Here is a 13,441-nt window from a genome sequence, read left to right as displayed (position 1 = left end):
GCTTTTGCAAAATAAAAATTTAATTGTATTAGACAAAGATTATAAAGAATTAACGTAAATGCCACCTAACATTTATTTTAAGAGTAATACCCCAAATCAGTTCCTAAGAAATTTTAGACTGGACACTTTAGACCCCAAGGAATAAAAATACCTAGATCAATCCCCAACGTTATACGCCGTTAGTCATTGTAGTCCTCGTCCGTCAAAAGGTAACGTCCGCTGCTGAGGTGTAGCGTTAAGTTTTTCACGTGGCCGTTAAGTGCCAGGTGGAGCGAAGAGGACAGTTCAGTCCCTGTAGTCACAGCCCTAGTAACGTCAATTTGGGAGAGACCACGACGCTGCGTTTTGTATATGAAGGTGTAGAGGTCTTCGTTCATTTTCTTCTTTAAATCCTGCATGAATTTGAAACCCTAAAAAGTTGATTCCTCTAGAAAATACATCACAGCTATAATGTCACACAGTATAGGAAGTACCTTGGTATCAAGTGGTCGTCGACGGAGAGCGACCCACGCCGGAGCTGATAACCCAGGCATGGAAACATGCGAAATCCCCAAAGGACAGCACCCAAAATGTGGATGTGGATTGTATGCAATCGTATCGAAGTCAAGGACTCCTGATAATCCGGGAAGACTGTTCTTTGGTTGCCCAAAATACAAGGTTAGATTTTAATTAGATAGTGGCTTGGAAAATCATTGTTGATGCATTTGTTTATGAATTGGTTCTGAGCAAAAAGATGATTTTTTTTTAAGCAGGAAAAACAAATCCACTGCAATTTCTTCGTATGGTTTGAATCAGTTTTTAACTTTGATTACAAGAAAGTTGGTGTGGAAAAGATAACTGAACTTCATGGCATAAGTGGTGATGATGGATGGGTTGAAGAGAGATTTTTGGAGCTTGAAAACAGGATAGGGGCACTGAAGAAACCTCATAATTCAATGTCAAAAATTGATTGGAAAAGCATAACGTTTAATGTTGTTGTATTTGTTATAGGTTTATGGATAATAAGTTGGCTTTGTTTAATCAAGCACTCTGGAAAACGTTAGTAGTTTAGGTTTGGACGTGAATTGACTGAGTAGTATATTTCTTTGCTAAATTCCTGATAAATGAAAAAAGCAATAATTTGTTTACGGAGAGTGCAAATCTATTTGTACGATGAATTTATTCTACTTCAACAATCAATGATGAGTGACTTACCATGTATTAGCAAATATCTAAGTAAGAAATGAAAAACCAAACAGCAACCATCATAGATTAAGGTATCTAAGTAATACATGTAAAACCTTGTGCTAATAAGTGTAATTGTCTCAATGATGAGTGACTTATCATGTATTAGCAAATATCTAAGTAAGAAATGAAAAACCAAACAGCAACCATCATAGATTAAAGTATCTAAGTAATACATGTAAAACCTTATGCTAATAAGTGTAATTGTCTCAAGAAGCCTATTCTTGGCAATGATAATTCCATCAAAATGTGTTCCAAAACAAAGGAACAAGTTTATCCTGATTCTACCAAAATACTCATGCATGAAGCAAAACAAAGGATCAAGTTTATCCTAATTCAACCAAAATACTACTTAAAAGGTATTTCAGACCACATGATTACATTTTAAAATTCTCTAAACAACACTTAAGAGTAGGCCTTGATATATGTTGGTTCATTTCTTCCTCGGAGCCTTGAAACTAAGATTGGGTATGAACTGGAACATCCTTGACGCAGTTCCTTCACTTGCAGCAGACATTGTTTCATGTGAGATGCCCTAAAGGGTTTGATGTGGTTGAATTGGTGGTGGGGTGCTTGACGGAATTGGTGGGTTCATTATGTGAGGTGGCCTGATAATAGGCTGCTTTGCTCGTGTAGAGGCTTAAGCATTAAGGCCATTCCAAATGGTTTGTGGCAATATTCCAGTGGTCTGCAGATTGCCAAACAAGAAATGAATAATTAGTTGAAACTCACTAACCGAATGCAAACAATTATAAAGATTTTGTTAGAAATCACTAACCATGTTTGCTGCTGATGGTCCATGAAAGGATGAAGGTACATGGAGTTGAGCAATTCCAGAAGCACCAGCCTGAAGCCAATGATTATCCAGAGTTAGTCCCTACTCAGAATAAGACAGTTCAGTCCCTAACACAATTGCGGTGATGAGCATGCGGCATGACTTCCTTTAATGCAGGCAAAAGTCCCTAATTGCAGTTTTCAAATAACAAATTCAATAACAATATTAATAACACATTCAATGTGATATTTATCTTTTACTGACAAATTCATTAACAATATTGATAACAAATTCAATGACAATATTAACAACAATACTAATAACAGATTCAAACCAGAAATTGATCTTCTAAACAATACTGATAACAAACCAAAATATGCAGTCAAAAATCCAGAATTGCAGTTTCCAAATAATAAATTCAGTGACAATACTAACAACAGATTCAATATTCAGGCAAAAGTCCCTAATTGAATGACTTCATTTACAAATTGATTTGTTTACCTTTTGTTGATCTGATATGAAATTCCACCCATGTATGTACTGATCCCCAAGATCTTCTTGTAGCAGTGTGAGGAACCATTTCCAATTTTTCTTTGTCTCGCTGTCGACCACAGCAAACGCAATCACATAGAAGTGATTGTTAGCGTCTTGACCCATGGCTGAAAGTAGTTGGCCTCCAAAATATCCTTTCAAGAAACAACCATCAAGACCGATCAACTTTCTACAACTAGCCTTAAAGCCCTTTTTACATGCGTCAAGGCATATATATAGCTTGTCGAACAACGGAGGAGACTGCGGTATTGGAGTCACTGCCAATAATGCTCTGCTTCCTGGATTGCTCCTCAACAATTCATGCAAGTAGTCCCTAAGTTTACTGTATTGGGCTCTTTCGTTTCCAACAAAACGATCTCTTGCCTCTTTAAGAGCTCTATAGATCATCTTTCCATTCACCACCACATTGTAATCTATTTTGATGTGGTCGTATGCCTCACTGAGTGTCATGTGAGGTTGGGTTTGTAGCCTTTTCTCCAACTTATTAGCAACCCACTTCTGGTCCGCCATATTACTCCCGAATTCTCTTCCGCATGTGTGATTAGGAACATATGTCTTTATTTGATAGCTTCTCAATTGAGAGTTCCAAGCACAATAAATGAGCCAGGGACAAGGTGCACACTTCGGACCTTTGTTACTGTTATCTTCACCAGGCAAAACAGTATCTTGGTTATTCTCATTAGTCACAACATCTGCTTGGTTACTCTCATTAGTCACAACATCCGCTTGGTTATTATCACCGGCAGCATCATCTTCCTCATTACCCTTATTATTTTCCTCTCCTTCGTCCACTTCATTATTAACTTGATCAGTTTTTTCCTTGGTAGGCTCTTCCGCAGTGGTCTCCTTTTTAGATTTTCTTTTCCTAGGCTTCTTAACCCTTTCCACCCCATGTTCACAATCACACCTCACCCTTCTCTGATCATTCTTAATGTATCTGATCCTCCTTCCTTCATAAATCACATGATCCTTCAATGCATTCTTGAAGGACTCAAGGGTTGTAAACTCCATTCCTAATTGAAACCAAACTTGACCAAACTCAGCACCTTCATTAAATTGTGGCCATTCATATCTGTCTCATTTATCCTCTGAGCTCTCTGGTATTAACAACGTTTCAGACTCATAATCAAACACAGGGTCCTCCTCTTCTACCTCCTCTTCATCTTCGTTCTTTCCCTCATGATGTGTGTCACCAAAAACAGGCCTAGCAGAATTTGATGTACCTCCCTTGGGCCTAGTATATTTTTGTCCTCCGAAATTGGGCTGATCAGTATTTGTTGTTGTAGGTTTGGGCCTTGCATTAACAGGTCTGGGCCCAACAGTGTTTGGTCCTTTAGAATTGGGCTGATCAGTTCTATTTGTTGCAGATTTTGACTTACCAGCCCTATTGGTTATATCAGTTTTTGCTCCACCAATATTGTTGGGTCCACTAGAACTTCCTCCAGCACTTCGTAAAACATAACTTCTTTGGGTTTGCCTTGGAGCAATTGGGTTTGTTATCGTGCTTCTCTTCCTCACCTTCTTCTTGGAGACTAACTTACTCTCTATTTTCTTCTTTGTATTCTTCCTCACAACTACACAATCTTCTTCACTGTCATCCTCCATTCCTAGTGGAGGTGGTCTGTATGGCTCGTTCTTCGTGCTCTCATACCCATCATCGCTAGAGTCATCATCACCTTCAGTTATATCAAGTTCAAAATCTGAATCATTCAACGGAGTGTCCATTATTGGGTGATCAAAGTAAAGGTGAAACTCATCAGTATTTCTGTTCTTCTGTTTATTCTCTCGCAACTCATTTATCTCCTTATCTCCATTAATTGGGTATAATCCAGACTCAAAGTCTGAAGCAGCAGGATCAGATCAGTACATTGTCTTGTAATCACTATATCCTAGTTCTTTGAACAAAGTTTGAAGATCAAAGAAGCAAATGAGGTCAATATCCATCTTAGGAAATCTTTTAATCTTTCCATCGATGTATAGCATAACACCTTTATTATCCCTTACAATATTGCCTCCATGGTGAAACACAGGAACCACCATATCCTCCATCTGCAATATATGGTGAAAACAATATTAACTTCATAAATTACATACACCACAAACCCAGAAATGAAAAAGAAGATTAATTTTCAATTTCATAAATTACTCTATTTAACTATTCTAAATAAGCATCATATATAATCAGGTATAATCATGGGCTACAAAGATACAATGCAATGAAACACAAGAACCATATAATCATATAATAAGAGCACACTTTGCTGAAGATGCTCTGCTATTACTAACGAAAACATATTAATACCTACTCAAAATTTGATTAACCATGTACTATAATAAACACCTTCAATATTTGCGGTAAGCACTACATTCTTGGTTTCGGGGGGTTACCTTGGTGAACGCGACTAAGGCTTGATCAACAATCGAACCTTCCCACTATTTTGCTCCTATGCTTTAGCGGTTACGGTGCAGCAAGAGGACGTTATGTTCATGGATGAAAAAGTAACGACGAAGAATAAATGGATTAGAGAGCGTGTTGAGGGTGATGTAGGATATGAGGTGGGAGATGACGGTGGAGAGGGTTACGGCAATTCTCAGTAAAAAGAAGATGAGGGTTTGGGGTCTCAGGTCTTTTTGTGTCAAGCCTTGTGAAGGAGTGGGGGGTAATAAAGAGACAAACTGTAATTCCATTCAAAACGCAACGTTATATGCCTCTAAAATGGCGTCGTTCTGTTTGTGACTACAGGGACTGAACTGTCCTTTTCGCTCCACTTGGCACTTAACGGCCACGTGAAAAACTTAACGCTACACCTCAGCAGCGGATGTTACCTTTTGACGGACGAAGACTACAATGACTAACGGCGTATAACGTTGAAGATCGATCTGGATATTTTTATTCCTTGAGGACTAAAATGTCCGGTCTAAAATTTTTTAGGGACTGATTTGGGGTATTACTCTTATTTTAATCATATGTGTTGATGTAATAAGAATATTAGAAGATATCCTTGTGATGGCTCATCTTTGAATACTTTTCATTAAATAAAAATTGTTATACTTTTTTATTAGTTAGATAAATTTTATTTTTTATTTTATTATATTCTATATAAATAGTTAAGCATTAAAATGATAATCTATTAATCAAATTAACATATTTTTAAAAATTTAAAAAAAATGAAAACTTGTAAGTTGTAAGCTATTATTTTATTTATCGATTATATTTTCTATACACATAAAATAATCATAGTATATAAATACATATTTGATATTTCATAAAAAAAAATTATTATATTATTATAAACAAATTTTGGTTATTGGTCAATTAGAAATTTAATTTTTCTATTATATCAAATTTGATTATTTTAATAAATAATTTTTTAATTAAAAAAATGTGTGAATTAATATTTATAAATATATACAATTTTTTTATATTTTTCGTTTATTTATTATCTTTAATAATAATTCATTTTTTTAAGAGTGTTATACTCTCATTTTTATTATATTTTATATAAATAATTAATTTTAAAAAGTACTTGCACTTTTAGTTTTTCTTGAAGCATGCAGTCAATCTTTTAAAAAATAAACAAGTGAATAAATAAGTTTTTTAGATATAAGTAAATAAATTTTTAATAAAAAATTAATTAATACAATTGAGATGATACTTATCCCATTTCTTAAAATTACACTATTAATATGGATAAACATAAATAAAACTAATGTTATTTACATATTTAAATTAGGAAGGATTACATTTTTTATTTTTTAAATATCTTTGTTTTGCATGTATATATTCAAATAAAAAGAAAATATTATTCCTATTTAAAAATAATTAAATACTTATTAAACTATTATATTAATTAAAATTAATTTATCATTATTATATACATTTAATAAATAAAAAGACAAAATTAATTTTTGGTAAAGAAAAGACAAAATTAATAAACATGTAACATGTTATTGGTAATAGCATTGTAGTAGAGCAGATATTCTAAATTCTTACAGAGATATTAACGGGGCACTAATTTTTGTTGCCAAAGAGGAGGAAGTTGTAAAAAGAAAGTAAATCATTACACACACAAATAAATAATAATAAAATAATATGTTGTCCCATTAATCTTCGTTCTTTTTTTCTTTCAAGTTTCTACAAAGTGGACTTTGCGCTGAGTGTTCAAGATAAACACCAAACCCACCAATATTTTCGATCTCACTCTCAATCTTATTACACCAAAAACATATCAAATTTATCAAAATCAATTTCCAAATCATTTCCCATTTCTTACAGGGGAAGAAAAGAGAGAAAGAAACACCGTTAAATGTCCACCACCGACGCCAATTCAGCGGCGGCGCCGCCGCAGTCATCTCGGCCAACCATAACCCTCCCTCCTCGACCCTCCGCCGAGGCCTTCTTCTCCGGCGCCGGCGCTGGCATCAGTCCAGGCCCCATGACTCTCGTCTCCAGCTTCTTCTCTGATGGCGGCGGTTCTGACTCCGACTACCGCTCCTTCTCTCAGCTTCTCGCCGGCGCCATGGCGTCCCCGCTTGCCTTTGGCGGTGCTTCCAGGCCTCCCTTTCCGCCCCCCGAGAATCCCGGCGAGAATTCCGGTGAGGAAGGAGCGCAGAAGAGCTTAGGGTTCAAGCAGAGTAGGCCCATGAACTTGGTGGTTGCTCGTTCTCCAATGTTCACTATCCCTCCAGGGTTGAGTCCTTCTGGGTTTCTTAATTCGCCGGGATTCTTTTCCCCTCAGGTAATTGATTCTGCGAACTTTTCCATTTCTGTAATAATTGAGTAATTTTATCTGTTTAATTACTTGAATTGGGTTTGGGGTGTGGTTTTACGAGGTGCCTTTTCTGGATTTTGATGATTGAGTATGGGTATTTACTTAAAGTGTCGATTTTTATGTGAAAGAGTGATTTGGTGATTCTGGGGTGTGTCTGTGTTTTAATTGGTGTTAAAAGCTGATTTTTAGGAAAATCCTTGTGTATTCTCACAGTAATACTCTTCGACAATTCAGATTTGATATAAGCTTTATTTTTGCATAATGCTCGAAGTTCAATCCAGTTGTACGAGTGTTGCGTTAGTGTTGATGTTATTAGTGGACTGGTGTAGAGTAGTACTTGCTGAAACTGCATAAAAGTTTCGAGATTTTATGGTTGCTTGTATGGGTGGTATTTGCTGTCGAGTTGTTGTTAGTCCATGAAAATTCACTGGTTTTGTTCGTTGTAAGGTTCTTCTCTTTTCTTGGGAATTGGGATGCAGATTTGGGATTTAGTGTGAAACCAAATAGACAGAGTCTTTGGTATTGATGATGGGTTTGACAAAGTGATCGAATTTTGATGAGGGATGTGACTTTTGGATATTTTTAATACATATACTGTTTGTTAGTGGATTGACTTTTGGTTGCACTACCTTGATTTTTTCTTTGTAATTTGGATGGGATGATTAATCAACAAAGGTTTTGGGGATGATATTTGTGCTCTGAATAATAATCACTGCAAATCGCTCAATACGAAATGGACTGAGAATCTTCCAAATCTCTGTTAAAATTTGCAACCCAATGACCACATCATGCATTATCTTGCATCATGTGTTGGTCATGGTGCTGGATATTTTTCTCAGTGTTATGTATGGATGTCATCTTCTTTCGTCCTGAGGATGATGTATATACTGGTCTGAGGTTTTTATTATGTCTTCATTTTAATGTATACAGAGCCCCTTTGGGATGTCGCACCAACAAGCTTTAGCACAGGTTACTGCTCAAGCTGTGTTTGCTCAATCTCAAATGCATATGCAAGCTGACTATCAGGCGCCTGCAGTAACAGCTCCGACAGCTCCCGCAAATCCATCAGTAGAGCAGCCATCTTTTACTCAAAATGAAGCTTCGCAGCAACAAGTGGTACCGTCTGTATCAGAACCCAGCAATGCTCAAGTGGAAACATCAGATATTTCAAACACTGATAATAAGAAATTTCAACCATCTTCCATGGTCATTGACAAACCTGCAGATGATGGTTACAACTGGCGTAAGTATGGGCAGAAGCAGGTTAAGGGGAGCGAGTTTCCACGGAGCTACTACAAGTGTACGCATTTGAATTGCCCTGTTAAGAAAAAGGTTGAGCGTGCCCCCGATGGTCACATAACTGAAATTATCTATAAAGGCCAGCATAACCATGAAAAGCCTCAGGCAAATAGGCGTGTAAAAGAAAATAATGATTCAAATGGAAATTCAAATGTTCCACCCAAGTCTGAGTTGAATTCTCAGGGTTGGGTTGGAAATGCAACTAAGGTTGCAGAAAGCATACCTGATTGTTCGGTTCCTGAGAGCGACCAGACCTCCAATCAAGGGGCAAGTAGGTTACCTGGATCAAGTGAGAGTGAGGAAGTGGGTAATGTAGATAATAGGGAAGAGGGAGATGATGGTGAGCCTAACCCTAAGAGAAGGTAAGTTTCTCCTTGTTAATCCTTTATCATGCATAGTTGCATATTTAAATTCTTCATTGTTTGCTAAAGTTTAGCCTTGCAGGAACACTGATGTTGCGGTTTCTGAAGTACCTCTATCGCAGAAAACCGTTACAGAACCCAAAATCATCGTGCAAACAAGAAGTGAAGTTGATCTTTTGGATGATGGCTACAGGTGGCGAAAGTATGGTCAGAAAGTAGTAAAGGGAAATCCTCATCCAAGGTAAACACTTTGGTTTTTCATTGGGCACCTTTAATTCTTTTAAAAGCATCTGTATCAGAAACTAAAAATGCATCGAAGTTTAAACCGAGTACTTAATTTGAGAAGTAATTGCATGGGGTTTGCTTGTATTAATAATTTAATATGTAAAGCTAATCAGATATACAAGAATACCTCACTAGATTTCTGTTATTGTGGTCCTCCATGATATCATTGAAGATGAATTAATTAATTAGATCAACTGTATGAGGTGAATCAATGAACTACAGCATAAGAAGTTTGACTTATGAAAGTATATGAGCATTGGGAAGTGAATGTACTCATTGTTCACTTATAAGTTATAATTTATAAACTTGATGTTTGAAAATGTGGTTTAGTGTAGTAACTGGAGTTGTGCCAAGTGATTATTGCCAAAAAAATGAAGTAGAAGTTCCGGTAGAGCAATAACCATTATTATATAAGATCTGCACATTATTAAATGCAATGGAACATAATAGATGTATATTAGTATGGTGACTGTGGTTTGGGTTTTTGATGTGGAAATCAGTGTGTAATAATTTCTTACTTGATTTATAATAACGACCCTCTCTAGCAAAGACCATGGGAGGTTAGCAGGGCCATGCGCCCTTCCTCAAGGTAACCTTTTTATAATAACTTTTAAGCTATGGGTGGTATAGTAAGTTGGTTTCCTTCCATGTTGTAAAACAGTTTCAATTAAAACAGTCATTGTGATTAAGTTCTTTTTTAGATATGTTATAAGCTTTTCAGAGTTTAAATCTGTAAGAGTTTTGGTTAAGTAACAACTCTAAACAAAGAATCTAACACAAGCGGGATTAGCAAATATAAAAGTCTAAGTAAAGTGGGTTAAATTTTGAGTAATTCTGTGCTCTGTCCCTGCTCTCTAGTATATTCTATAATCACTTGTAGTTGAATTTATTTGGCTTCAATGTGATTGAAAATATACACATTCAGCATCTGGTGGGAAGAATTCTAGATTTTAAGCAAGTCTTATTTATCATAATAAACACTGGCGAGCTTAGTATAACATGTGACTCGAGAGGGATTTTTCATAGGTTTCTGGAACCTCACCAGAAGTCAATGGGACAAAGGCGGGATTTGCTACCCGAATACACACAATATAAAACATTGCTTTTTCTGTCCCTTTCTTGAAGCTGCTAGTAACTCTCAACTTGTAATTCCTTTTGGCTAATTGTTGTTAAACTTGTGGAGCCTAGGTAAACTAGAAACATAAAGCTTAACTCATGAACTCGTAAATTGGTTTGGGGACCCAAATTTGTTAACAAGTTAACTTTGATAACCAGTTTTGTTTGTAATTTTCCACACATATTTCTTTTCTTTTAAGGTTTTAGACCTGTCTGATGCCAAATTTCTATGAACAGGAGTTACTACAAATGCACTAGTGCAGGATGCAATGTGCGAAAGCACGTTGAGAGAGCTTCGTCAGACCCCAAAGCCGTCATAACTACTTACGAGGGAAAACATAATCACGATGTACCTGCTGCTAGAAGCAGTAGCCACAACACAGCGAGTAACAATTCAGTGCCTCTGAAACCGCATAACCCGGTGCCACAGAAGCATCCTCTACTTAAAGACATGGATTTCGGAAGCAATGACCAAAGACCGGTACATCTGCGTTTAAAAGAAGAACAAATCATAGTGTAAATTCTGGCGCCAAGATCAGTTATGGAACAGAATTCCCATGGTACATAATGAACTTTTCTAGAAGTTGAAAGGATAAAGAGAAACTGAAGGTGTATTTAAAGTTGGAAATGGTTAGTTCATGTGTTTTGTTGTTTTGTTGTATCTTTTGTATGTAAGCAAACACCTTCTTTTGTACATCTAAATTATGGAACTGTTACTGTATAAGATGATTTTCACACGTATGAAGATGCATTCCAGATTAATGCTATGGAGTATGGACATAATTGTAATTTCAAATTAGTAGACTGTTCCTGTTACTGTCTATTACATCCTTGTATAGGGCAGGCAGTTCTGGAGCAGAAATAAAATTATTGAAACTTGAAAAGGTTTGTGGCAGCATCACATTATTGAACTACTTTGTATTTTGTTGAATCTTAAAGAATTATTTTGCTTTATTTTGACCTTGTGTTGATTGATCTATGTGGATTCTGATAATGATATGCCGGGTTTGACTGTTGTCTTATTTGGGTCTGAGTTTGTAAAACAACAATCACTGAGATTTGATCAATGCACAAAATTAATATTATAATTATACAAAATTAATAAAATAAAATACTATAGAGAAAAAAATGGAAACAAAATGATAACTTCAAATTAAAAATTCAAACAATTTTCTAACAATTTCTTCCAACACCATTCAATATTAATTGACTTCACATTTTAAAATTTATTATTAGAAAATGATGTTAGTAGGAGAAAACATGATAAAAAAAATATATAAAAATTATAATTTAGTTATAGAGGAAGGAAGTTGATCTGTTGATGTGCTAAATGATAATAAAATACTATAAATAAAATGTTATTATCTAATTGTACATTATTATTATTTAATGCTAAATCATACTAGAAAAACACATTAAATTCAATTATTTCATTTGTATGATTATAATCATAGGTGTGATATTTGTTAATATAATAGTTTAAGAGTGAATGATTGTGTGTAAAAAATTGCATAATGATATTGTTATGTTTTAAAATTAAATTCTTGTAATAACATACAAACAAAAGCTTAACCGTGAAGATTAAAATGAATGGCTTGCTCATCTGTTTTTTTCAATTCCAAGGAGTAAATTTTCATTTCAATATTGCACTCTTTAAATTCTTGTTGTTCCCACTTGAGAATTATATATCTTTTCTTTTGGATAAAGTACTTTCCTTGGGAATAACAAGCAATTTCGAATTTGGCTTTGTTCTTAAAAGTAAGAGAAGCACGTTCTAATTCCCTGAAAGAAAAAGGGGAAAAATATATGGAAAAGTCTAGGGGCCAGCAGTTTTATTGAATTTTGGCCAACATGTAACCAGCAGAGGAAGGTGAGCCATTGGATGAAATCTCATACCAATCTCACACCATCAAATCATTATTGATGGCTAATTGATGGCTAATAATCACAAAAATTGCTGCCCCCTAGCGTTGCTCAAAATATATATAATTCTTATTATTTCTTTTTTAATTTAGATTTAGATTAGATAGACTTAAACTTCTACTCATTTTTTTTTAATCTGACGGTAAAGTGAGGAAAGAGATACATATGTCGCTAACTTTATTATTTTTAACCAAAAGATGGTCAAAACATTAAAGTTTTAAATGGAAGCATAAAATATAAAAGAGAATATCTCCACCAATGTAACAAAAATTTAAAATTATAAAAAGAATCAAAATATTTATTTTGGTCTCAAATCTCAATGAGACATCTTAATCTCTTTGTATAAATGGTGTATAGAGAGTCAAAAATTCATATATTTACGAGAAATTGATAATAAAAAATTATTAAATAATAATTAATTAAATATATTAAATTATTTAATAATTTTTAATTATCTTCATATAAAAATAATTATATATAAATTTATACTTAGTGTAGGATTTAAGGTGTTTAGAACATTCTTTAAATTAGTTAAATTTAAAAAGATAAATATATTACTTTTATATACTATTATTATTAAAGAATTTTACATAAATAATAAGTTGTATATTGAAATATTAATTATTTAAAAAAGTAGTCTAACTATATAAATTTAATTAGATAATTATACAAAAAATTATGTGTATGAAGTACGGACATTTTGCTGAATTATCGTGTCTGTCAGACACATTTCGGACACGACATTTATCGACACTCGTGCGATACGTGTCTTAATAAAAAGTAAAAAATTATTCTCCGAATATACCTGGACACACCTAAATACCATGACGTGCCAGCGTATCCAGTCTTATTTTTAACATATATTTTTAAAATAAATTTAGATATACTATATATTATTAATTTATAAAATAAAAATATTTTAAATACTTGATATAATTAAAATAAGATATTAAAAATAATTAAAAAATTTAATTTATATTTTAATATCAATAAAATATTAAAATATTATTACTATTTATCTAAAAAATACTTTATATTTTATATATATATACATATTTTCGTATCATGTAAAATTTTAAAATTTACGTGTCGATATGTCTTATATTCGTGTCCGAGTCCGTGTCAGTGTCCAT

At 34.2% G+C, this 13,441-nt stretch overlaps 2 protein-coding genes across 2 annotated transcripts; both read left to right on the top strand.

Annotated features, from left to right (window-relative positions):
- Positions 1-450: 450 nt before the first annotated feature.
- Positions 451-1,043, top strand: LOC140184260 (uncharacterized protein At4g04775-like). The gene is made up of 2 exons (XM_072234584.1): positions 451-657; positions 753-1,043. Exons 1-2 carry the CDS (start codon positions 451-453, stop codon positions 1,041-1,043), a joined length of 498 nt encoding a protein of 165 aa, XP_072090685.1.
- A 5,487-nt stretch (positions 1,044-6,530) lies between these two features.
- Positions 6,531-11,339, top strand: LOC112797819 (probable WRKY transcription factor 3). Its single transcript, XM_025840919.3, has 4 exons — positions 6,531-7,290; positions 8,254-8,984; positions 9,067-9,225; positions 10,623-11,339. Exons 1-4 carry the CDS (start codon positions 6,859-6,861, stop codon positions 10,903-10,905), a joined length of 1,605 nt encoding a protein of 534 aa, XP_025696704.1. The 5' UTR covers positions 6,531-6,858; the 3' UTR covers positions 10,906-11,339.
- The last annotated feature ends 2,102 nt before the right edge of the window (positions 11,340-13,441 follow it).

Source organism: Arachis hypogaea, chromosome 4, assembly GCF_003086295.3.
Source record: "Arachis hypogaea cultivar Tifrunner chromosome 4, arahy.Tifrunner.gnm2.J5K5, whole genome shotgun sequence".
Taxonomy (NCBI): Eukaryota; Viridiplantae; Streptophyta; class Magnoliopsida; order Fabales; family Fabaceae; genus Arachis; species Arachis hypogaea.
The sequence above is the reverse complement of the archived record's forward strand: the minus strand, read 5'-3'. Positions and strand labels throughout refer to the sequence as shown.